Consider the following 24817-nt stretch of genomic DNA (forward strand, 5'->3'; position numbering starts at 1 on the left):
GTACTTCTAAGCTGAACATGGCCTCTGACCATCCAGTGTTCCACAAACTGTTGTTTTTATCCTTGATTAAATTATTGAAATAATTGTATGAATGAGTGATTTTGTATGAAACATGATTAAAATCAACACTGGAAACTTCAATTTTTTTTAGTTCTCTGAGAGAAACTCAAAGTTTGAGTGATCACAGGCTGTGGCGACCTGCTAATCTTTCAGGTGGCAGGATTATTGGGAAAGTCTTGACCAGACTTCCATTCATATAAATCAGCTGTTGGTTTTATTTTATTAGTTAAAGTTTTGCATAAATCGCCCTATCGCACTGCCTCCTCTGTCCATGTCATGTGGTCATGTGACAGGCTGGGCCAATCACAGTTACATCCAGTTTCAAATGTTCAATGTGGAAACGTCCTGGTCACTCAAATTGACTTTATTCCATCCCAGCCATTTATGGAAGAGCTTCCTCGGCAATCTTCCTTTAGTTTAGATTTTCCAATGAGTTCGTTTGGTGCTCAGCGTTTTCTGTTGGAATAATAATACCTTTTGTGTGTGTGTGTGTGTGTGTGTGTGTGTGTGTGTGTGTGTGTGTCCTGTCCAGCATCGATGCAAGCAGAATGAAGCGCTGTGGCTGCTGTAATGTGCCAAAGAGATTTGATCTTTCAATAAATGATTGTAGGTATAAAGCTCCTTTTGATTATGACTTCTTCCTTTATTTTATTGAGTTTGAATACTTGTACATGATATTGCTGGACCTGACGGGGGGACAGAAAGACAGGTAGAGAGAGATATAGAGAGAGGGAGGAAAGAAGTGGACTGTTCGATCAGAACTAACACACCTGCAGAGAGCTATATCAAAGAACATCCTACGGGCTTTTGTTGGGAAACATAGCTGGAATTATCTGAGATGTGCAAGCTAAGGATCCAGGTATCAAATTAAAAACCAGAACAACAGGAGAGACCTAATACAGATCACCATAAGTCTTAACACAACACGGTGACTGAGTCCACATGCAGAATATGAAGAGAGATCAAAGATCAGTGTGATCATTCAAATGTGACTGTGATCATACAAATATGACCTCTGACTTTTGAGAATATCAGATGCCAGAGAGGTCCTCAGGACCCAGACAGTCTGCAGCAATCCCAGAGCCCAGATCCCAGCCAGCCCATCCAGGAAGACATCCACACACTGGTCTAGAAGGGGGCAGAAGAAGGCCCCGGCCGAGACCAGAGAGGCAGAGGGCCCCAGGCCCCTAGAACTGCCCCCGCCCACTCAGACAGAGGGCCATGGCCAACCCCGTGAGTGTGTGAAAGAGTAGGGTAAGAAAGGGCTGTGGGGATGACGTCTGGACTGAAGAAATCTTCCCTCCGGAGGGCGAGCCACTGTCCTCCATGGGCCCCACGGTGAAGGGCAAGCCAGGAGCAGTCCCGCTAAGACCCGGGCACTCAGCAACCGCAGTCGGTGAACTGCTAACTCAAGAAGCACCCAACCATCACACATCAGGAGGGGAGGTCCACCAACCAGGCACACGAAGGCCTCCTCCTAATCACTCCCACACACACACACACACACACACACACACACACACACACACACACACACACACACACACACACACGCTCAGTCTTGTATTTCTATCCTTGTGGGGACCGTCCATTGACTCCCATTCATGTCTAGCCCCTAACCCTGACCCTTACCCTAACCCTAACCCACACCACAACAAAGCCTAACCCTAAAGAAATGTTTTTGCACTTTTACTTTTTTCAGTAACAACAACATGGTCAAGAAAACACTGTTTCTCCTACTTAGGACCGGAAAAAGGTCCCTACAAGGCACGTCGTTCCACGTTTTGCTATCCTTGTGGGGACATTTGGCCCCAACAAGGATAGAAATACGAGAACGCTCACACACACACACACACACACACACACACACACGACGTGTTTCTGCAGCTATGAACATGAACAAGGTCCAAAACGTAATTCAAAGCACTCAGTGACAAGATTTGATTTAATTATTTCTCAAACTCTCAGAAGTGCTCCTCTCACAATCTGCACACCAACCAGAATCTTCTGGGCAAGTCATTTTCCAAGAGAGCTGATTGGTCAGGAGGTGGAGCTTTTATATTCATTGATCTGTTATCCAGGACATAACCTCCTGCGGGGCATGTTAGCCATTCAGTTTCAGTTACCAGTGATTTACCCCGGTAAGAAGTGAAGCACCTTCGTTGGAGGAAAACCAGAGTGAACCCTGAAGAGAGGAGACTGGAGCCCTGTGTCTACAGTAAGTCATTGGTGGATGTTTTATGAGAATGTTTCATGTTTATTAAGTGTATCAAACATGGATTGATGCAAACATAACAAATAACAACTGAAAAGACAAATATGTGTCCTCTTAAGTTAAGTCAAATCGTGTTGGAAACTAATGATCTATGATATCAAAACTTAATGAAAAAAAGGCAGTTTTTAGTTTAAAATGTGGGGTCATAGGATTGTAGGTAAAAAAAAATGCTGTGGAATTTATTGTTAAACTGTCAAAACCAAACCATTGTACAAGACTGAAAAATACAGTCACATGCATTTAACAAAGTCCAACTGGCACTCATGATTGTATCAAGGTGGACAAACAAACAAAAAGAGTTCACAACAGCAGCCAAACTTAAAACAGTTCGAAACAGTTAAACTGAAAAACAAGATGAACAGACCTCCTATTTTAGTTTATGAACATGAAACAAATAAAAGACAGGTTTGGTATGTTTTGTGATAAGTGGCAGTCACCCACTGATAGTGTTGATTAGGTTACTTGTAAATACTAATTAGTTAGTGATTACTGATTACTCCTCCAAGAAATCAATCCTGTTACTTTAGTGACTCCTTATTTTCAAAAGTAATTAGTTACTTTCTTACTTTACTTTTCAAAAATGTGATGCACAGCTTGAATAAACTTTAAAGAAATAGTTTTCAGCCTAATTCTACTCTTTCTGCAAATTCCATCATATAAAACTGAATCAAATAAAATGTCCTTATTCAACTTTTTATTAGTTTCAACCTTTTAACTTTATGCACAATGCATCCACCACATTTAATTAAGATAAAGTTTTGTTTCTGTATATTCCAGCATAATAAACACAAATGTATTATTTGTGTACACTCCTCCATTCCAACACAATAAAATGCAAAAATAAAATAGTCAATGGTGTGTATCCTTCCAGCATCCGCACTATGGCAGCAGGAGGCGCTCCTGGTGGGGATGTGGTCTCCTCACTGGAGGTTCTCCTGATGGGGGTGCTGTATCCACAGCAGCATGTCAGTGGCTTTATCTGTGGGTTCTTATGGATGTCTAATGTGCTTGCTTTAGTTTAAGGTGGGATTTTTTTTGCTGTAGATTAAAGCTTTCTTCCCCTGTGCTCTGCATGCACCGTACAGCGCAGGCTGTTTCTCCTCCCCGCACCTTTTACTGAGTCAAACTCAAAGGAATGTCAGTTCTTCCAAACATGGAACTCTCTTCCTCTCTACAATGTCTGTTTATCCCTCATAGGAGCGGCTGGTCAGGCGTAAGTAAAATGATGTAAATACATTTTATGAAATATGATTTAAGGTTGATGATTAAAACATGCACATCGTTATTTTCAGTTGAAGCAGACTACTTTGTATGTGACGCCTTGCTAAGCAGATAAGGGGTTGACAGTGTAGGAAGATAAGGAAATGTAGGTTGTCTGGGAGTCTTTTGTTGAGATCTTGCTTTGATAAGATTTGATTTGATTTGGAAGGAAAGTGATAAGAAGAGGACATCAAACTGAAAGGACAATAAAATTAAGCATGAAGGCAGACCCTGAGAGAAGCATGATCTGGGACCAAGAGAGACTGATGCAGACCGGTTTTAGGATGGACTAGAGGGAGCACCCTCGGAGACTGAGCTTCAGACGGGAAGATGGAGGACCTCAAGAAGATAGAAACTTAAGACTATGGTGAATCCGTTTAATCTGTTGTTGTAGTTTCATGGCTGGATAGATGTAATGTTGAACGTCGATCAAATGTTGTCTATCTCTCCCAACATTAAGAATGATCAGTAAGGAGTTCAGGCTAAAGAAAATAAGTCTTCCACTAATTATGGGACTACAGACTGAAATGACAAAATAGTATGTTTACTTTCTGCTTTCTGTCACAGGGTGTTCAAACTCAGTCCTGAAGGGCCGACGTCCTGCGTGTTTAGCTTTCTCCCAGCTGCAGCAAACCTAATGAGGGACTCGTTAGTGGGCCTTTCTACAGTCTGAGGATGGACATCAATATGAGATTGAGGTGTTCTGCAACAGGGTGAGAGCGAAAACATGCAGGAAGGTGGCTGTTGGGGACCGCAGGTGGACACCCTGGGAGTAGAGTGATGTTAAGAATTAAATTCACTAGACTCTGTTGTGTTCAGTGACCTTCCAGTGCTGGTTAATGTTCAGGTATGAGAACATGCTGGTGGGAGGAAGCCCCGGCCTTTAGGTGTTCTGCCATATGCCAGAGATAGAACGCCTGGATCTTCACTATACCTGGATTTTAAATTGCACTTTAGACACATAATGCACCCACATCTTCACACGTTAAAGTCTGGTCCATGCTTCCCATGTCCACATGTCTGTTTCCACGCACTACTGATGCGCACGCGTTTTCTCTCATGCGACAGTTTGACCTCAGCGGTGCATGTTCCATGCATGCGCACTGATCCACGCATCCTTGAGAAGCTTTTCCATTGCTCCAGACTCTTTATCTTGTCTTTTATTACAGATTATTTATAGAAAAGGAGGCACATACATTGTCAGTCTATTATCATTTAGTATGAGAGTTTATTTAGCCTTTTTTACTGCTTCTGAATCGTGGGGGCGGCACCTGAGCGATTAGATACTTTCATTTCTGTCGGCAGATCTTCTCCTCCCTCCTGTCAGAGTCTGCTCTCTCCGTCCATGAGTTTTTCACTCTATGGAAGTCTTTGTAGACAGAGCGACAGCCTGAAGGCTTCACACAGTCACTTTTCAAAGTTAGTATCGCTTTGGTTTGTTTGGTCACAAAATTTGGGCTGCGCGCAGACGTCCGCTGATCCATCTGCCCGGACCCTAGCGGACAGGAATTGATCACGCTTTTTTACGTCACAGGGACCAATGCACAACACGCACCCACGTGGACTTGGGCAGCATGGACTAGGCTTAACACACTGCTCCACTGTGCCATGTGCTTATGGCCAGAGTGGTGAAGGTCCTGCCCGTTGTTTCCCAGGCTGGAGGAAGCTGGTCACTTAGCCTGTGGAGAAATCTTAGAGAGGAAAGTTGGTGAAGAGTTGAGGCTGTGCTCCTCTTACGGCAGGGCTGCTCCTGGTGCTGAGATACTGGGTCAGGCCTCTGGTCCATGGCCTGTGGATCAGGCCTACTCTTCGTTAGCTGTTCGCAGTTCTTGCTAGCCAGCTCTTGAACAGGAGCTGTCCCGCTTATGTTCAAAAGGTCCCGGGAGGAAGACTGAAGAGGTGGAGGGTTGGAACTCATGGCTGAGCAGATGATATCACAGCAGAGGGCAGAGTCTGCAAAGCTATTCAATCACCATTGTTTACCTGCTGAACAGGCAGGCTTTGAACCTTGGTTTCAGAGGGAGGGGGAAGGGTTGAGCTCTCCCTGCTGTATGGTATCTTCCACCAGAGACACACACAAAGTTTCATGGCAAATGAAACTGTTTCTTTCATGTAACCATGAATGCCAACTCTGAGCATCATACTTGGCTACAACACTCCATAGATTTGTCCTAAAATGACTGAAATAGCTGCTGAGGCTCCAAAGTCAAACATCTCTGATGACGTTTCTGACGGGAACAACATTGGAGTCAAACCTAAGGCATCCACGCCAGCTCAGATCTGGTGTCATGTTGTACATAACAGAGGAAACACCAGTGGAGAGCAACCAAGAGACCTCAGATACTCAATTCTGGCAGCTGAACTTCCTCTGCAGAACAGCTATGATTCCCTGACTCTCAACGAAATGCGTGATAACAAATCATTCAAAACTCATTGTTTCATTCACACACACTGTTGCGTAAGACTGATCTGGAGGTCCTGAATATGGACTTTTCCCAATTAATGGAGACATTGAAGGGTTATAAGTCACACAATGTTTTCATTTCCATTTTCCATTTCAACCTTTTGGAAAGGAAATGAATTTTTCTCTTGCCTTTTAGCCCCGAATTTATGATTGACTGCATTTTGACACCGTAAGAACCACTTCAAACAAGATGGGGTTAGTTCAAATATGACTGGATCAACATTGTTTGGCCCCTCTATTACGTTGGGTCCGTGGGATAACTCACTCAAAGCTGATTAAAAGATTGAACCAAAATGGCAAAAGACAGATCCAAAACAGCAGCACAGCAGCCCACTATAAAACACAGACATAAGTTTCGGTAAAATGAAATCAACTAAGACAGGACTGAATATACTGGATACCAGGTGCAGCAACTCCCCATCCAGTGGAGAACATGAGCGTCAGAGGGCTGTTCAAAGACGCACACATACAAATTATGCACAGTCAGCTGGGCGCCGAGCAACAACAGGTAAACAACACGCAGATCATTGTACTGTAGCAGGCAGTCCACTGTGCACAGTGAGATTGATCACTCTTCCCCTCACCGTCCCGACAAGCAGTCCCACTAAAAGGGTGCACGGCACCCGCAGTGCTTAGCGACCAGGAGGAAAACTACCTCCAACTACATTCGGCAAGATAATTGAAGAAAAGATTTTTATACTTCTTAATGTTTTTGTGCCAGAAAGAGTCTGTTTTTCAGTCTGGATTCAGGTGAAATCACATCAGTGAAACTCTACTTATTAAAGTGCTGTATTACATATACAGGTATGTGAACATCTAAAAACTCACTTCCAGTGTTTCTGGACCTTAGTGCTGCTTTCGACAGAGCTGTCCTCAACTTATCGCTTGACAGATTTGAGAAATGATTGGGAACTTCTTGTACTGTGATAAATTAAGATAATTTAAATCTTGACTTCAAGAAAGGGACTATTATGTATCAGTTGCTAAATATAAGTCTGAGCATTTGAAAATCCCTTGTGGGGTTTCTCAAGGCTCTATCATTGACTTTTTTTTTTTTTAACCTGACCTACACATGCTCCCTCTGGCTCAGATCTTGGAACATTACAACATCCCCTATCATAACTATGCAGATGACACACAGCTCTTTATAACAGTTCCAATGAATGACCACAGACCTGTATAGCTCCTGAAAAAGTGCAGTAATGACTGGATGTGTCAAAAATTCCTACAACCTAACCTAGAAATAACAGAGCTGATTGTTTTTGCCCTCAAAAAGGAATGATTAAAAATCAGCGTTCATCATGTCATTCAAGACAACAAATTCATCCAGAAATGTGGCAGTAATTATGGACTCAGTATGGTGGTGGGGTGTGCTTTGAGCTCAGCTGTGCAGGGGAGGTGTTGAAGGAAACCACAGGAAAGCCATGGGTGACAGGTAAGGAGGGACACCTGGGATCAATAATCAGTGACTCTCCTCCCCTGTCTCCCAATAGCTGGCAGGGTTAAAAGGATTAGTGGCTCCATATGAGAGGGGCTGAATTACTGGACGGCAGACACAGGACTGACGTGCTATTGTTGGATCTGCGGACAAAAGACCCAGTGGAGAAGGCTCTCCAGTGTTTCTGGGATTGTAAATCAATAAAACGTTAAAACCCATGATGAGCTGAATGCATTATGTGCAGCAGGACTCAAAAGGAGAGAGAGAGAGAGAGTCATTACACTCAGGTATCCTGGGCACCTGAGCACCAACCCACCCAAATCATTGGTTGCCAACTCACATCCAGTTGATGACTGTGACTGTAGAGAGGGCTGACATGAAGAGGATGAAGCTGCTGCAGATCTAGGTTGAAGACCAACAGCTTATCCATGAGTTCTGGGTAGTCAGTATTCAAGATTCATGCATCATTTCTGTAGCTGTCTCACAAAAAAGTAGTGGGATACTTCAGATGTTTTCTGAGTTAGGCAGAAAAGAATTATTGCTTCACCAGACTGTTGGCTGTGGTCCTGTCTGTGAAACATTTTCAACCTTATCTGCATGGTCTTTGTTTCTTCATCCACACTGGCAATGTTCCACTGAGCTGGCTCCTGACTTTCAAACATCCAGACATTCAGTTGGCTTGGTGGCTAAAAGATCTGTAACTATGTGACACTGAGACCCATCACTGATGTGCAAGGCATCATGGGAATGCAGATTCCCTGTCCTGGTGTCCATGTGTGGCAGCTGTGTGCCACTATTGCCAGCAACAAGGGGTGCAGTCAAAGGTTACCGCTGGTGGCGACCACCCAGGTCATCAGCCAAGCGGAGGGGTTGCTACAACTGTAATGCCAGCAGGAGGCTGATTTGACCCTGGTCCAGATGTAAAGGTGGCTGGAGTTGGGGTCAGTGTCCTCAGTGGGTGGAGGCTTCAGCTGAAGCACCTGAGGTGAGGGCATACCATTCTCAGTGGAGTAACTCTGAGGGGAACAATGGCCTGCTGTACTGAAAGTGGCACAGACCAATGTCCTGCAGGTACTAATTCCCCCTGGATTTGGCCCACAGGCTCTTCAGATGATTCACTGCTCTTTAAGCACTGGGCACTTTGGAATCACCAAACTTTCACTGTGTGAGACAGCAGATTGATCAAGCGCTAGACAGGATGTAGAACTTCGTGTATCTTGATGTTGTGATGCCTGCACCAACCAAAAAGGGCCCAATCACCACTCTCATGCCCCCTACAGTGATCTGGTACAAGCTCTCATGAAACAAACGAAGGTGGAAATTCTTGGACTTTCATCATAGAATGTTTCACAGAGTGTCATGAAGTCTACATGTCATCTCACCAAAGGATGGTGGATGAGATGTTGACCTCTTTTGGGGGTCCCCGCTGGGCTCCACAGTGACCAGGAGCAGAATTCAGGAACAGATTTGCTTTTGTCTTGGGAGTGAGCAACAAGAGCTCTACACCCCCAAAGTGATGGATGTGTGAAACAGCTCCACTGCTAACTTACCACTCAACTGGTTATCTCGACACAGTCAGCAGCAGAAAGATTGAGGCCACAACTTTCCCCTAATTGTATGTCCCGGCTTCCAGTCAGTATGCCTGCTGCCTTCATGGTTTGGTGGTGTTACGTGTGAGCCCCTTGTCTGCATGTCTGTGTGTGTGCGCTCACCCCTTCTCCTTACCTTGCCACAGAAACACCTGAGCACCATTAAGGCAAAGCAAGACTGGCTGAGGGTATAAGCAGAGGTGAGCACTTTGGCAAGGGAGACCAACCAGCTCAAACCCCAGGGTGAAGAATTGGCTCTGGTTTCCTCTTTGCCTTTTCAGTGGGTTATTAACCTGCTCTTCCTCGGCGCACATAAAGTGTCAGAGGTTTTTCTTCATTCCGGATTGATATTTTAGTTTGGAGCTGGAAATTGCCGGCAGTCCTGTTTTTTTGTTTGTTTGTTTTTGCATCTTTTTGTTTAATTAGGCATAATTACGTCTATCTGCAGGCAGGTGTAGAGGTTGATGCGGGAAGTGACGACCCAATGCATGGGTGGCTATGTAGCTTTAAAAGTTTAAGTCATAATAGAACACATTGTATTGATTAAAAAGAAAAAATAGCCTAGACAAAAGTCCCCAAACTTTTTGTCACATTTTGCTGTCTTCTGCTGATTTGTCTTCTCTGTTCAGTTCAGGATGGACGAGAAGCATCGTTGTGTCCAGCTGTCGGTGAATCCGTCTCGGGGACTCATGGACGAGAAGTTTGTCATCCTGGTCCAGAATGCCCCCCCTCGTTCTAAGCTGACCATCCACTCCTTCCACCAGTGTGAGGACGATTTTGGTTGGGATGCGTTCGCTCACTACATTTCTGATGAAACCGGCAGTGTGAACGGTATGAAATTCTCCACATGGCCTTCAATAAAAGGGAGTTACGTGGAAAATGTCATCTAGAATTTATTCCTTTTCCATTTGACAGTGTCTGAGGACTGCAGTCTGGGAGGAAGATATTCTGGAATTGAACCGATGGGTCTACTGTGGAGCCTCAGACCAGTTCCAGGCAGCAAACCTGGACTCAGGTAGACCATCTGGGCTGAATGTTTGCAGATGATGTTCTCCAGGTTTGAACCATGTATCAGTAACCGGCTGGTCTTTCCTCAGGATTCGGAAGAAGAACGTCCAGGAGCCCATGTTGGTCACAGTGTCGGTGTACGAGGGTCACAGGAAAGAGGGCTTTGCAGATCTTGTCCCTCTTGCCAGTGCCTTGGTGGAGCGCTGGTACATGTCGCCTGGTGTCCGCAGGATCCCGGTCACAGAGGGTGGACTCACTGCAACCCTCTTTCTGCCCCCAGGTAGGACCAGAGGAAGGTCAAGAACTCATGAAAAGCCTTTTAACATTACTTTTGATCGTTATCATGTCCACGATATGATGATCTAAACCATGTTGACTTGTGTGAAGGACCTGGACCTTTTCCTGCTATTCTTGACCTTTGGGGGAGTGCAGGGCAGCTGGTGGAGTATCGTGCAGCGCTAATGGCCTCACACGGTTTAGCTGCTTTGACCATCGACTACCTGACAGCTGATATCGTCAAGGAAACAGGAAAGATGGTGAACCTCCAGTACTTTGAGGTAAATCTCTTTTCCACATAATGTGAAATCTGGATTTCTGATCACTCTGTAAAACTTACAATATCCAGAGGAAGACAGAGGAACTGGAAACACTAGGAAAGAAGTCACTGGGTCTGGTTCTTCTGCTTGTCAATGAATGCCTTGGCCTTCAGTGTTTCTCAGATGACAATCTTCTATATGTGAAATCGTCTCAAGAATTTCTTCGAAACTTCAGCCATCAATTTGTTGACATGTTTTAAAACAACACAAGTGATATAACCAAGTATTTTGCACAGTAACTGATTTTTTGCACACTTGTGGTTCAGAGTGATGTTGCACATAAATCAAAAACTATCGGTCTGGCACCTTGAAAGACCACTCACTCATTGCTGACTTGATTGTGTGCATATGTGTGTGTATAGATTACTTATCGATTAAATATGAATGTGACCGCAGTTCATTCTTTACAGGGTGACTTAAACCGACACTAAGGAACTTTTCAACCTTAATAAAACATTTTAATATCTTTTGTGATGATACATCGACTTACAACTGGTTGAATGACCCCTCTGTCACGGCCTGAGGGCGTCAGTATTGCTTCACTTGGACTAAGCAGCTGTGAGGAGGGTGGCAGGAACCCTGCACACTAAAAAACTCCAAATGTGCGGACTGCTTTACGGCATGCGTCACATCATGATATAACATTGTTTGCCCACCATTAGATTCATTACCTCGTCGCTATCCATCCTTCACACAGCCACTGGAAACAAATGAAGGCGAGTTCAGTCTGACAGCATGCCACCGGCAGCAGCATTTTACGACGTCACGCGCTAGTCCTCATGAGAACTGTAGTATTCCTTCAGGCAAAACACTACTGCTTTTGTCCACTGGCGCTGCCAAAATCAACGAAAACTGAAAGTTCCTTAGTGTTGCTTTAAGTCAGGGACTGAAATTTGTCAATCATTTGTATTTCATTCTATGATTAACACACAATGGCAACAGCCTTGGTTTGACCTAACAGACCAGATCACACCCTGTTCTGTAAGATTTACTGATCAGTGAACAAATGTCATTTATAAACTTTATAAGCTGGTTGAAAAATTAGTTTCACAGACAAATGCTATTGAACACTCAGCAGGACATGTTGGGGTCAAAAGTCTCTTTCAGATCAGCAGCCTGCTTGTTGGAATAACTAAGATGTGGCCAGAAAAGAAACACTTCATTAACCTTTTGTTTTCTGATTACAGACTGCGTACAAATTCCTGCAGGAGCATCCTCAGATCCTCGGGAGCAGGATTGCCATGTTGGGACTTTCTTTGGGTTCCAGTGTAACCGTCAGAATGGCTACTTACTCCGAAGTGATGAAGGTAACTTCAAGGGAAATCTACTGTCCTCCTCTTAGCCTTCATCACAGCAAAATGCTTTCTGTTATTATGTCAGAGACTATCTTAACCTGAAGTACAAAGTTCTCAACTTCTTTTACTGAATCATCAGGGACACTATAATAATATCTGAAATGTCTTTTAAATCACAGAATTGATGCTATAGGGGGTATTGTCCCGAGACTTATTGTCAAAATCCAGTGGCCTGCAAAAGATTCACACTGCTTGAACTTTTTCTCATTTTGTCACATAACGATGACACATAGATACAGTCTCCTTTCTCCTTTCCTTCAATCCGCCTAAATAAAAATCAGTACACATAATTGCCTTTGTAAGTCTTCTGATGAGTGAATAGAGTCAATCTGTGAACAATCTACTGTCAGTATACATGCAGCTCTCATGTCAAAATCAAATCAAAATCAAATCAAACTTACTGCCATGTGTAAAGTACAGCTCCTCCTGGAAAGAGCAGACTTCGTGGTTGGGGCGTGGGCAGGTGGACAGCCAGGACTTAGATGCAGAACAAGACTGGATTGCTGGCGATGCAGGACATCAGCCTGAAGTCAGAAGCAACACAAAATTAGACTGAAGTTCAGAACATCTAGAGCTGAAACACCTGTCTCACACACTGACGGGAGAGAGTACGATTATGATCCAGCACCAGATGAGGTCTGAGGTCCAGGTAAACAGAACGACTGCTTATCAGGGAATGATCCCCACCCAGCACTACAGGTGGTACAAATCACTGCCATCAGCAGCCGGCCTCTGCAAACACAGTCCAGCACTCCCCACCTGACACAAAGAACTGGAAAAAACCAAAACAAATTCACAGTGCTAGTGACTGCAGGAGTGCAGAATGTGACCGTACTGTCTCTCCTACGTGCGCCTCCTGGTGAACGACAAATTCAACCAGGGTAAAGACCGTGAACTCAGTAGGCGGCACCTCTAGAAGAAGGGTCCAACTGTCTAACATCCTGGGTGGAAGAGGGGGACGGATGGGACTGCCAGCTCACCCACCACCATAGCTTTAACAGTGGGCCACAGGGTGAACCTCATGCCAACGAGCCCTGGAAATGAAGCAAAAAGGAGCACCAACAGAAATGGGACTGGCAGGAACAGGACAAGTGGAAAACTCAAAAGCCAAGCTAGGGGACCAGGAACTGACTAGAAAAAGAGTGGCAGCAGAAAGTGAATCTGGGCCTGCGACTGGGACCACGGCAACAGAGCCAGAGGAAAAAAGGTCATAGGAATGATGGGATGAGAGGAGGCAGAGACAGAGACACTCAGAACAGAACAGACACGGAATCACAGACACACTGACTCAGAGCTGAACACAACGACTCAGAACTGCAGGGCACCAAGACTCACAGAGGGGTATAAAGACCGAGACAGACACAGTGACTAGAAGAGAATGTGGACAGAACCTTCCAGGACCAACAGCTGATGGCCAAAGGTCTGGTGCGGCCCTAATGACTCTCCTGGAGACTGGGTCTATGGCTGAGCCCAGTTCCACCCTGCTCAAGAGGGAAGTGTCACGGAATATCCAGGGTATCATCATAATCTGTGTCTAGGTCCTTGCAGCCTTCACTGACTGGGTGGTGGTTGATCGCAGAAAGAATTCAAACCGAGATAAAAGTGATCCATGTAACCCAGCTCATCATTAGGATGATCTCTGCTCTCTGTGCTCTGAGTTTCAAAGGGTCAAGGTTACTTTATTTCTACCTGTGGGGACATTCGTTTTGAATAACATGACTGCATTTCACATTCCATTACAAAAACTTACATTGAACCTGATGGACTGAACCCTATCTCGCACCATTAACTTTGGAAAGATTGCAAATATATTGTAAATTTTGCAAATGGACCGTGTTATTGCTTTAGATTGGTAGTTTGCTGTGAAAATAGAACACGAACAAATTGTGATCAGCTTTGTTGTGCCACCTGCTTCTGTGTGAATGATAGAAGTGTGTGTTTCTCTCAGCTCAGATGTGCAGTGTGTATCAGCGGGAATCATGTGCAGCCAGTTGACGAAGATTTTGAAGGCATTATGAGGTCCCTTAACAGGTGAGAAGTGTTATTTCAAAACCAATATTCATTGTACATAATATAAATCGTACAAAAAGTGCAAGATGAAAGTTTTTTTTTTGTTTTTTTTTTTAATTCTTCTTTGTATTTTTTTCCCTTATTCATCATGAAATGCAGCGCTGCCTGGTCTTCAGAAAGGCAGCCACAAATCATGATGTTCCCTCCACTTTACACTGGATTTTTTTCATGGTGCTTTTTAATCTATGGGCTCTTTGTTCTTTCATCGCACCTCAACTTTAATGACCAGTCAAAGAAAAGGCAGTTTTTCATTTCTCTGTTCACTGACTTTAATGGCACATTACAAAATCTTAGATCCATCCTTTGATAAGCAGTTTCTGTTTAGAAGTTTTTGTTTTATCTGTGCAATCATCCCTGTTGCTTTGTCCACCCAGCAATTCTAAGGTCCGTATCAATGAGGAGAACCAGGTAATCTTCCGAGATCTGACGCTGCCCATCACCTCTGACCCTTTACAGAAAGTGGATGTGAGTATTACCAGCAAGCTGAGCCAAGCAAAAACATGCACTTCAAAATCACAGAAATTCCTACAAGGACAAATTCTGAGCTAAAATAGAAGCAGGCAGTGCAATCATTCAGAGGAGGTAGGTTCTGAAGCTATAAAAAATGTAAGGCTGTGTGTACTAATAAATCAGTGCAGCCTTTGTCCATATTTGAGAAGTTGCAGTGTTCCATCCATCCATTTTCTACCGCTTATCCGGGGCCGGGTCACGGGGGCAGCAGTCTCAGCAGGGATGCCCAGACTTCCCTGTCCCCAGACACTTCCTCCAGCTCCTCTGGGAGGATCCCAAGGCGTTCCCAGGCCAGCCGAGAGACATAGTCTCTCCAGCGTGTCCTGGGTCTTCCCCGGGGTCTCCTCCCAGTGGGACATGCCCAGAACACCTCCCTAGGGAGGTGTCCAGGAGGCATCCTAAAAAGATGTCCGAGCCACCTCAGCTGGTTCCTCTCGATGTGGAGGAGTAGCGGCTCTACTCCGAGCTCCTCCCTGGTGACTGAGCTCCTCACCCTATCTCTAAGGGAGCGCCCAGCCACCCTACGGAGGAAGCTCATTTCGGCCGCTTGTATCCGGGATCTTGTCCTTTCGGTCATGACCCAAAGTTCATGACCATAGGTGAGGGTGGGAACGTAGATTGACCGGTAAATCGAGAGCTTCGCCTTTTGGCTCAGCTCCTTCTTCACCACGACGGACCGATACAAGGACTGCATCGCTGCAGCCGCTGCACCGATCCGCCTGTCAATCTCATGCTCCATCCGTCCCCCACTCGTGAACAAGACCCCAAGATACTTGAACTCCTCCACTTGGGCTAGGGTCTCTCCACCAACCTGGAGGGGGCAAGCCACCTTCCTCCGGTCGAGGACCATGGCCTCGGATTTGGAGGTGCTGATCCTCATCCCTGCCGCTTCACACTCGGCTGCGAACCGCCCCAGTGCATGCTGTAGGTCCGGGTTCGATGAAGCCAACAGGACAACATCATCTGCAAAAAGCAGAGATGAAATCCTGTGGTTCCCGAACCGGACCCCCTCCGGCCCCTGGCTGCACCTAGAAATTCTGTCCATGAAGATTATGAACAGAACCGGTGACAAAGGGCAGCCATGCCGGAGTCCAACATGCACCGGGAACAGGTCCGACTTACTGCCGGCAATGCGGACCAGACTCCTACTCCGGTCATACAAAGACCGGAGGGCCCTTGACAAGGGGCCCCGGACTCCGTATTCCCGGAGCACCCCCCTACAAGACACCACGAGGGACACGGTCGAATGCCTTCTCCAAATCCACAAAACACATGTGGACTGGTTGGGCAAACTCCCACGAACCCTCGAGCACCCTATGGAGGGTATAGAGCTGGTCCACTGTTCCACGACCAGGACGAAAACTGCAATGTTCCTCCTGGATCCGAGGTTCGACTATCGGTCGGATCCTCCTCTCCAGTACCCTGGAATAGACTTTCCCGGGGAGGCTGAGGAGTGTAATCCCCCTATAGTTGGAGCACACCCTCCGGTCCCCCTTTTTAAACAGGGGGACCACCACCCCGATCTGCCAATCCAGAGGCACCGTCCCCAACCGCCACGCGATGTTGCAGAGACGTGTCAACCAAGACAGTCCCTGCACATCCAGAGACTTAAGGTACTCAGGCCGAATCTCATCCACCCCAGTGCCTTGCCACCGAGGAGCTTGCCAACCACCTCAGTGACTTCAGCTTGGGTGATGGACGAGTGCACCTCTGAGACCTCAGCCTCTGCTTCCTCCACGGAAGACGTGGCGACGGGATTGAGGAGGTTCTCAAAGTATTCCTTCCACCGTCCAACAATATCCCCAGTTGAGGTCAGCAGCTCCCCACCTCCACTGTAAACAGTGTTGGCGGAGACCTGCTTTCCCCTCCTGAGGCGCTGGACGGTTTGCCAGAATTTCTTCGAGGCCGACCGATAGTCCTCCTCCATGGCCTCCCCGAACTCCTCCCAGACCCGAGTTTTTGCCTCCACAACTGCTCGGGCTGCAGTTCGCTTGGCCTGCCGGTACCCGTCAGCTGCTTCGGGAGTCCCATGAGCCAGCAAGGCTTGATAGGACTCCTTCTTCAGCTTGACGGCAGCCCTTACTTCCGGTGTCCACCACCGGGTTCGGGGCTTGCCGCCACGACAGGCACCGGAGACCTTACGACCAATGGAGGTGGAGAACATGGTCCACTCGGACTCAATGTCCCCAGCCTCCCTCGGGACATGAGAGAAGCTCTCCCGGAGGTGGGAGTTGAAAGCCATGCTGACAGAGGGTTCCGCCAGACGTTCCCAGCAGACCCTCACAACACGTTTTGGTCTGCCAAGTCTGTCCGGTTTCCTCCTCCGCCAGCGAATCCAACTCACCACCAGGTGGTGATCAGTCGACAGCTCTGCCCCTCTCTTCACCCGAGTGTCCAAAACACGCGGCCGGAGGTCAGATGACACGACAACAAAGTCGATCATCGACCTCCGACCTAGGGTGTCCTGGTGCCAAGTGCACTTATGGACACCCCTGTGCTCGAACGTGCCCTGTGTTCGTTATGGACAAACTGTGACTAGCACAGAAGTCCAATAACAGAACACCACTCGGGTTCAGATCGGGGAGGCCGTGCGATCCAATCACCCCCTTCCAGGTCTCACTGTCGCTGCCCACATGGGCGTTGAAGTCCCCCAGTAGAACAATGGAGTCCCCAGTCGGAGCATTTTTTATCTATAGATGGTGGCGCGTGTAGACGCAGCGACCTCACGCTCTCCCGATAATGCGTTGTTTAAGTGTTTGTCTGAAAGTTTTTCTTGTCAGTCTAAATCGGAATATGAGTACAGTCGACAAGCTTTTTTCCACATCCGGAGAAGCAAGATTTGCCGAGTTTTGACCACGGAATTGGAGTACCTGCTAAAGGAACTGGGACTGCTACGCTGCCCTGCTAACTCGCCGGACTCGCCTGCTACCCCTCCCCCGGTAAGGAGGCGTCGGAAGCGGTGTGCTCGGACGAGGAAGCGGGGCAAGCGCGGAGGTGTCCGAGCTAGGCTAGAGGCTAAGCCAACTCGCCCAGCCATACCATCTATCCTTCTGGCGAACGTACGATCACTGGACAGCAAAATGGATGACATCCGACTTCTGAGATCAGCGAACCGCAAAGTGAGTGACTGTTGTGTGCTTGTTTTCACTGAAACCTGGCTAAATGACAACATCCCGGATTCGGCGATACAATTGGAACAGCTAACATGCTACAGATCCGACAGGGCTCTCGTAGAAGGAGGGAAGATACGTGGTGGCGGCGTCTGTGTTTACATCCGCGAAGCGTGGTGCCAGGATGCCACTGTCGTATACAAACACTGCTCACCTCTGGCGGAGTTCATGATCGTGAAGTGTCGCCCTTTTTACCTGCCGAGGGAGATGAGTTCGATCCTGCTGGTCGCTACTTATATTCCCCCAACGAACAACAGCAACAGAAGTGCGGCACTGACTGAACTGTACCAGGCTATCAGTGAACAACAAACAGCACAACCAGACGGCTTCATCATCCTTGCTGGAGATTTCAACCATGCTGATCTCAAAACTGTTCTTCCTAAGTTCCATCAACACATCCATTTTCCGACGAGGGGGGACAGCATTTTGGACTTTGTTTATACGCAGCACAAAGGAGCATACAAAGCCACCCCCCTCCCCCACATCGGCGCCTCTGATCACCTTACCATTATGCTATTGCCTGCATACAGACAGAGAGTGAAGGTCATCAAACCTGCTCTGAAAGAAGTAAGGGTGTGGCCACAGGGGGCAACTTCTGCTCTACAGGACTGCTTTGGAACAACAGACTGGGAAATGTTCAAGGAAGCGGCTACCTGCAATAACCTCATTGATGTTGAAGAGTACACAGACACTGTGACCTCCTACATCACCAAATGCATCGATGACGTGACCCATATCAAGAATATCACCATTCGAGCTAACCGGAAACCATGGCTAACAGGAGACGTCCACAGGCTGCTGAAGGCCAGAGATATAGCCTTCAAAGCTGGGGATGAATCAGCTCTGAGAACAGCGAGAGCCAACCTGTCCCGTGGCATCAGAAAAGCAAAACAAGATCATACAAACAAGATAACCTCCTACTTCAAGGACAGCAAGAATGCACAGAGCCTATGGCAGGGCATTCAAGCCATCACAGATTACAAACCTGCACCACGAAGCTGTGAGAGCGACATCACTCTGCTCAATAACCTGAACAGTTTTTTTTGCACGCTTTGAGGAACAAAACACCACTCGCCCACAGAAAACACCACCACCTTCGCACGACCAGCCTCTGTGCCTGTCTGCCGCCAGCGTGAAGAGGACACTGTCCGCAATCAACACCCGGAAAGCAGCGGGTCCAGACAACATTCCTGGCAGTGTGCTGAAAGACTGTGCAGAGGAGCTGAAAGATGTCTTCACAGACATCTTTAACACCTCCCTGAGGCAAGCTATTGTGCCATCAGGCTTCAAAGCTACCACCATCATACCTGTGCCCAAGAAATCATCTCCATCCTGCTTCAACGACTACCGTCCTGTGGCACTGACATCCATTATCATGAAGTGCTTTGAACGACTAGTCTTGTCACACATCAAATCCACCCTGCCCCCCAGCCTGGACCCGTACCAGTTCGCATACAGAGCAAAACGATCCACAGACGATGCAATTTGCTCTGCCCTCCACCCAGCGCTCACCCACCTGGAAAAGAAGGACTCATATGTGAGAATGCTGTTCATAGATTTTAGCTCAGCGTTCAACACCATAATACCACAACAACTCATCTGCAAACTGGACAAACTGGGCCTCAGCACCTCCCTCTGCAACTGGCTGCTGGATTTCCTCAGCCAGAGGCCTCAAGTGGTGCGTGTCGGCAACAACATCTCAAGCAGCATCACCCTGAGCACAGGGGCCCCACAAGGCTGTGTGCTCAGTCCCCTCCTCTTCACCTTGCTGACACATGACTGCATATCAATCCACAGCTCCAACCATCTTGTCAAGTTTGCGGATGACACAACACTGGTGGGCCTCATCACCAACAGCGATGAGACCCACTACAGGAAAGAGGTGGAGTTACTGACCAGATGGTGCACAGACAACAACCTCCTGCTAAACGTCAGCAAGACCAAGGAGATTGTCGTCAGCTTCCGGAGAAGCCACACCCAATACCCCCCACTGACCATCAACGGTGTTGCAGTGGAAAGGGTGAGCAGCACCAAGTTCCTGGGTGTGTACATCAGTGACGACCTCTCCTGGACCACCAACACAACAGCACTGGCCAAGAAAGCACAGCAGCGCCTCTACTTCCTGCGCAAACTGAAGCGGGTAAGCGTACCACCACCCATCATGATCACGTTCTATAGAGGAACGATTGAGAGCATCCTTACCAGCTGCATCACCGTGTGGGGCGGGAGCTGTACTGACTACAACAGGAAGGCCCTACAACGCATTGTGAGAACAGCTGAGAGGATAATTGGTGCACCACTCTCCTCCCTGCAAGACTTATACACCACCCGCCTCACCCGCAAAGCCATCACAATCGTCAGTGATGCAAATCACCCTGCACACAGCCTGTTCACCCTCCTGCCCTCTGGAAGGAGGTACAGGAGTCTCCGATCCCGTACCACCAGACTCACAAATAGCTTCATCCACCAGGCTGTGAGGCTGTTGAACTCTCTTCCCTCCCGACTCTCAGCCCCAGCCAGAAGGAACATCAGGCTGGCAGGAGGAGTCTAGGAATATTGGACTCTCCCTCCCCCCTTCCAAGCTGAGACTCTGCACAAATATGCAAATTGCACACACCTGCTGCTACTGTTATATTTACATTTATATTTGAATTTTAGCTACTGCATTTTATTTATTTATTTATTAACTTAGGATTTGTCTTGTTGTGCACTTGCACTTTTTACTGGTGTCCCTGTTAAACGCATAGGGATAGTGAGAAACGTAATTTCGATTCCTTTGTATGTCAAGTACATGTGAAGAAATTGACAATAAAGCTGACTCTGACTCTGACTCTGAGCATTGTCCAGCACCCCTCCCAGGGACTCCAAGAAGGCCGGGTACTCTGCACTGCTGTTCGGCCCGTAAGCCGAGACAACAGTGAGGCACCTATCCCTGACCCGAAGGCGCAGGGATGCAACCCTCTCGTTCACTGGGGTGAACTCCAACACATGGCGGCTGAGCTGTGGGGCTATAAGCAAACCCACACCAGCCCGCCGCCTCTCACCGCGGGCAACGGCAGAGAAGTGGAGAGTCCAGCCCTTCTCGAGAGGTTGGGTTCCAGAGCCCAGGCTATGTGTGGAGGTGAGCCCGACTATATCTAGTCGGTACCTCTCAACCTCCCTCACAAGCTCGGGCTCCTTCCCCGCCAATGAGGTGACATTCCATGTCCCTCGAGGCAGTCTCTGTGTCCGGGCACCCTGCCGTCAGCTGCCACCCAATCCACACTGCACCCGGCCCCTACGGTTCCCTCGGTGGGTGGTGAGCCCTCCGGAGGTCAGGCCCACGTCGTCCATTCGGGCTGAGCCCGGCCGGGCCCCGTGGGCAAAGACCCGGCCACTAGGCGCTCGCTTACGAGCCCCAACCCCAGGCCTGGCTCCAGGGTGGGGCCCCGGCTGCGCCATACCGGGCGACGTAACGACCTTTGTTGTCTCTCTTCTCATAAGGGCTGTTGAACTGCTCTCAGTCTGGCCCGTCACCCAGGACCTGTTTGCCATGGGAGACCCTACTAGGGGGCATAAAGCCCCCCGGCAACATAGCTCCTGGGATCATGCGGGCTCTCAAACTCCCCCACCACGTTAAGGTGGCAGTTCTAGGGGAAGTTGCAGTGTTGTGTTTTGTTTTTGAGTTTGGCAGTGTTTTTGGAAATCATTGTGGTAAATGGATGTAAAGTGTCGGTCTCAGGTTGTGAGTTCTCCAGTCAAAGATTGGAAGCCAATCATCAGCAGGAGAGCCATCCGGCCTAGACAATCGCACTGATGTGTCATGCTGGATGTAGGGAGTAAAACAAAACTATCTCCTGGCTTGGCCCCTCTGTTGGCGTTCCTGGGCCAGGAGCAAATTCTCCCGTGACAACCTCCAAAGTGTGGGAAGCTTTGCTGTCAGGTCCAGGAAGTACTGAATCTCAGACCGTTGGTCTGTGGATGATAAAGGCTGGTTCAAATAGACTTGATGCCAGACTTGATGCCCACTAATCCATACAGCTCCTTTAACCTGCAGGACATGAACGAGGTGCCCTGGTCAGTGAGAATCGCTTTCGTTATCCCGACTCGGGAGACAATGTGAAACTACATCTGTGCAACACTCTGCAGAGATAGTGCATATGGCGCTGCTTCTGGGTATCGCGTTACATAGTCCACCAGAACCGATACTCAAATGGAACATTTGGACCTTGAGTGTGTGAGACATGAGCGAGGTGCCGAAAGATTGACTTCATCAAAATTATATCATAGAATGAAAGTGATTTTTATCCAGAATTTTTGTTTTTAAAGACACCGCAGAATGTTGTGTCGGACTCGTCTCCTTGTTGATGCATTGTAGAGTCGGCACCAAAGAAACAAGTCCAGCCAGGAATGAATCCAGCAGATCTGTCATTATGCTGCTCGATTCAGCACTGAGCTGAAACAAACTGATGAGAGGGAAAAAGGTAATGAGTGACAATACAGAAGACGTCAAGAGTCAACAGACACTGCCAAGTGTGGAATAGAACACAAATATGAAATGATTCACAGTGTCTGGTTGAGCAAAGCAGCTCGACATTGAGTCTTCATTGGGGTCATCAGCTGGATTAAGAGATTTATGGATCTCTTTTCTGCATTTCTCGGGCCATGTTTACTCTACAATGTTTCAAGTGAAAACTCATTGGTTTTGCATTTTTATTTCAGACTATTTTCACATTTTCACAGCAGCGTTCTAAAAATGTGAGCATTTCCGCTATATTAATGTAGATGGACAACAGGCTTTTTTAGAAACAGTAGTTTTGCCGTCTCCACTGCGATGGAGACCAAGCATTTATGAAAAGAACACATCATTAAACTTCTAAGCAAAGCAGAGAGAAAGGGTCTATGTTGGAAAGGAAAACAAAGTGGTTGATGAAGGAACTGCTGTGTTTCTGTCTGCAGGTGGGACGACTGCAGTGTCCTCTGATGCTGATTGTTGGTGAGGACGATCAGATGTCGCCTACTCGAGAGGCTGCAAACGACGTGAGTTTGGTGAAAAGACAACCTTCTTTAAGCACTCCAACACGGAGCAAAGAGCTGATGTAAAAGTCACTGATCCGTTCTGCAAAACAAATGTTGGGAAACTACTTTGTAAAGATCTACAAAGGTAACCAGTACAAAATAATTGTAAAAGCACTCAGAAAATGCAGACCTCCCCTCCCAATCTGATGTAAAACAACACAAATAAGTTGTCTATTTACTTGATCTACTTTATTCGATATCTTGAATACTAAAACATCCCTACTTATCTTTTTTTCCTTTCAATTTTTGTTTTATTTTCTTTTGGATCAAGTTCCATATATTGAAGATAGGGCAAATCTGTTTGTGCACTCTCCTTTCAGTAGACTCTCAGCTTCAATTTTGTGTTTGTTGTATATGTGGACCTTCATTTTTTTTGTTACCTTATGGAAATGCCACAGACCCATATTTTTTCTGTTCTGGATCATATGATTAAAATTAACCTTTAAAAATAAGTTAGAATGGCATTGTACTAGGTTCAGCCACTTTTCTGATTGTTCCTTCTGTTTTAGACTGAGATATTGCAGAATTAAATTTTAGTTCCCATTTACTGTAATGTTAACATAAATTTCAAATCGATCCTGATTTGTCCCTGGTCACTCTCAGATGCCGTTGCCCTGACTTTTGGCTTTGGATGTTTCTGAAATGGCACAGTCGAAACATTTTGAAAAGTAGGAAATCAATGCTGTTTTTAAAGGGAAATGGTTTTCCAGTGTTTATTGATTTGATTTCTCTGTTTTCCAGATGAAGGAGATGATGGAGCGAGCAGGGAACAGCCATCTGCTGACCGTCCTGTCCTACCCTGACGCAGGTCACCTGATCGAACCCCCGTACACGCCACACTTTCCATATGGCAAATTCAGATCAACCATCACAAAAAAGAAGAGTACGTTCTTGACATTGTTCTGACTAATAAACACTGGACAGGCAGATAATCTGGATTAAAATCCATCACTGAAGCTCTGACTTGTGTTTCCTCTGTGTGAAGTGATGGTTCTGTGGGGCGGAGAGCCGGTGGCACATTCCAGAGCTCAAGAGGACTCCTGGAAGAAGATCCTGCTCTTTCTCTGGAAGAATCTGCTCAGTGAAACGAGACCTGCTGCAGCGCCACCTTCCCACCTTTAATTCTGACAAAACTTAATGGTTTAAAGGAAGTTTGCGGATCTTGTTTTGAAATTGCTAAATTACTGTGATGGACACAGTGAAAGTCAAACTATAGTGATTGAAGCTGTTTGTGTTCAGCGGATGATTCTCTAAAAGCCTGCCCAGTCAGGTTTCCTGTGTCCTCGTAAAGACTCAGTGTCTTTCCTGTTATCCCTCTTCCTCATTTTTGTTTCTGTGTTATGCTCACGTGACTTGTCTCCATCACTCCATACTTGTCTTCTCTCTCGGTGTCTCTCATTTCCCCCTGTGGAGGTGGGTTCTCCAGTACAGATGGTGCACGCATTGGAACAGTTCATTGAGCGCTTTATTTTCGCCTTCTCTTTCTCTGTTTGTCGCTCCGACACCGCCTTTCCGCCTTTCCAGGCCTCGTGCTCTGCTCTGCAGAAGGACCCCCACTCCTTCACCGGAGAGCCACCGCCATCCCCCCTCTACAGCTGAGACAAAACCACGCCCACCACATACCCCCTGTTCTGATTCACCTGAATCTTCCCCCCCCAGTCTCTACCAACCCTCTTCTCTCTTGCTTCAGTGCCAGATCGTCTTTCTACCTGTGTGTCAAGACAGACGACATTCTTCCTTGTGTTTCTCTTGTCGTTCTCTTTGTGTTTGTTCTCTTCTTGCTTTTGGTTTTTAACTCTTGCTTTTTGATTGACCTTTTTGGATTATCGTTTCATGAAACTTTTGTTTTGGACGATCTTTCAATAAACTTTTAAATTTAATTTTTGTGTGTGAGTCTAGTTCTGGTGACGGATCCTTCCACAGGACTGATCTGTCTGCTGGACTTATGAACTTATGGCATGCAG

General features: G+C 46.9%; 1 protein-coding gene across 1 annotated transcript; it reads left to right on the forward strand.

The window, feature by feature from the left end:
- The first annotated feature begins 9721 nt into the window (after positions 1–9721).
- On the forward strand, positions 9722–24452 carry LOC115391553 (peroxisomal succinyl-coenzyme A thioesterase-like). The gene is made up of 11 exons (XM_030095829.1): positions 9722–9917; positions 10002–10101; positions 10184–10374; positions 10482–10651; positions 11878–11997; positions 13994–14076; positions 14490–14580; positions 22734–22814; positions 23595–23736; positions 23839–23934; positions 24280–24452. Exons 1-11 carry the CDS (start codon positions 9722–9724, stop codon positions 24450–24452), a joined length of 1443 nt encoding a protein of 480 aa, XP_029951689.1.
- The last annotated feature ends 365 nt before the right edge of the window (positions 24453–24817 follow it).

The sequence above is a fragment of the Salarias fasciatus genome, chromosome 7 (assembly GCF_902148845.1).
Source record: "Salarias fasciatus chromosome 7, fSalaFa1.1, whole genome shotgun sequence".
Lineage (NCBI taxonomy): Eukaryota > Metazoa > Chordata > Actinopteri > Blenniiformes > Blenniidae > Salarias > Salarias fasciatus.

What these genes read in the sequence shown, in the direction of transcription:
- LOC115391553 (XM_030095829.1), top strand. Translation starts at nt 9,722, where the DNA reads ATGGACGAGAAGCATCGTTGTGTCCAGCTGTCGGTGAATCCGTCTCGG. An exon ending in TGAAACCGGCAGTGTGAACG is followed by an intron (nt 9,918 to 10,001) that starts GTATGAAATTCT and finishes TCCATTTGACAG; the next exon opens with TGTCTGAGGACTGCAGTCTG. An exon ending in AACCATCACAAAAAAGAAGA is followed by an intron (nt 23,737 to 23,838) that starts GTACGTTCTTGA and finishes CTCTGTGTGAAG; the next exon opens with TGATGGTTCTGTGGGGCGGA.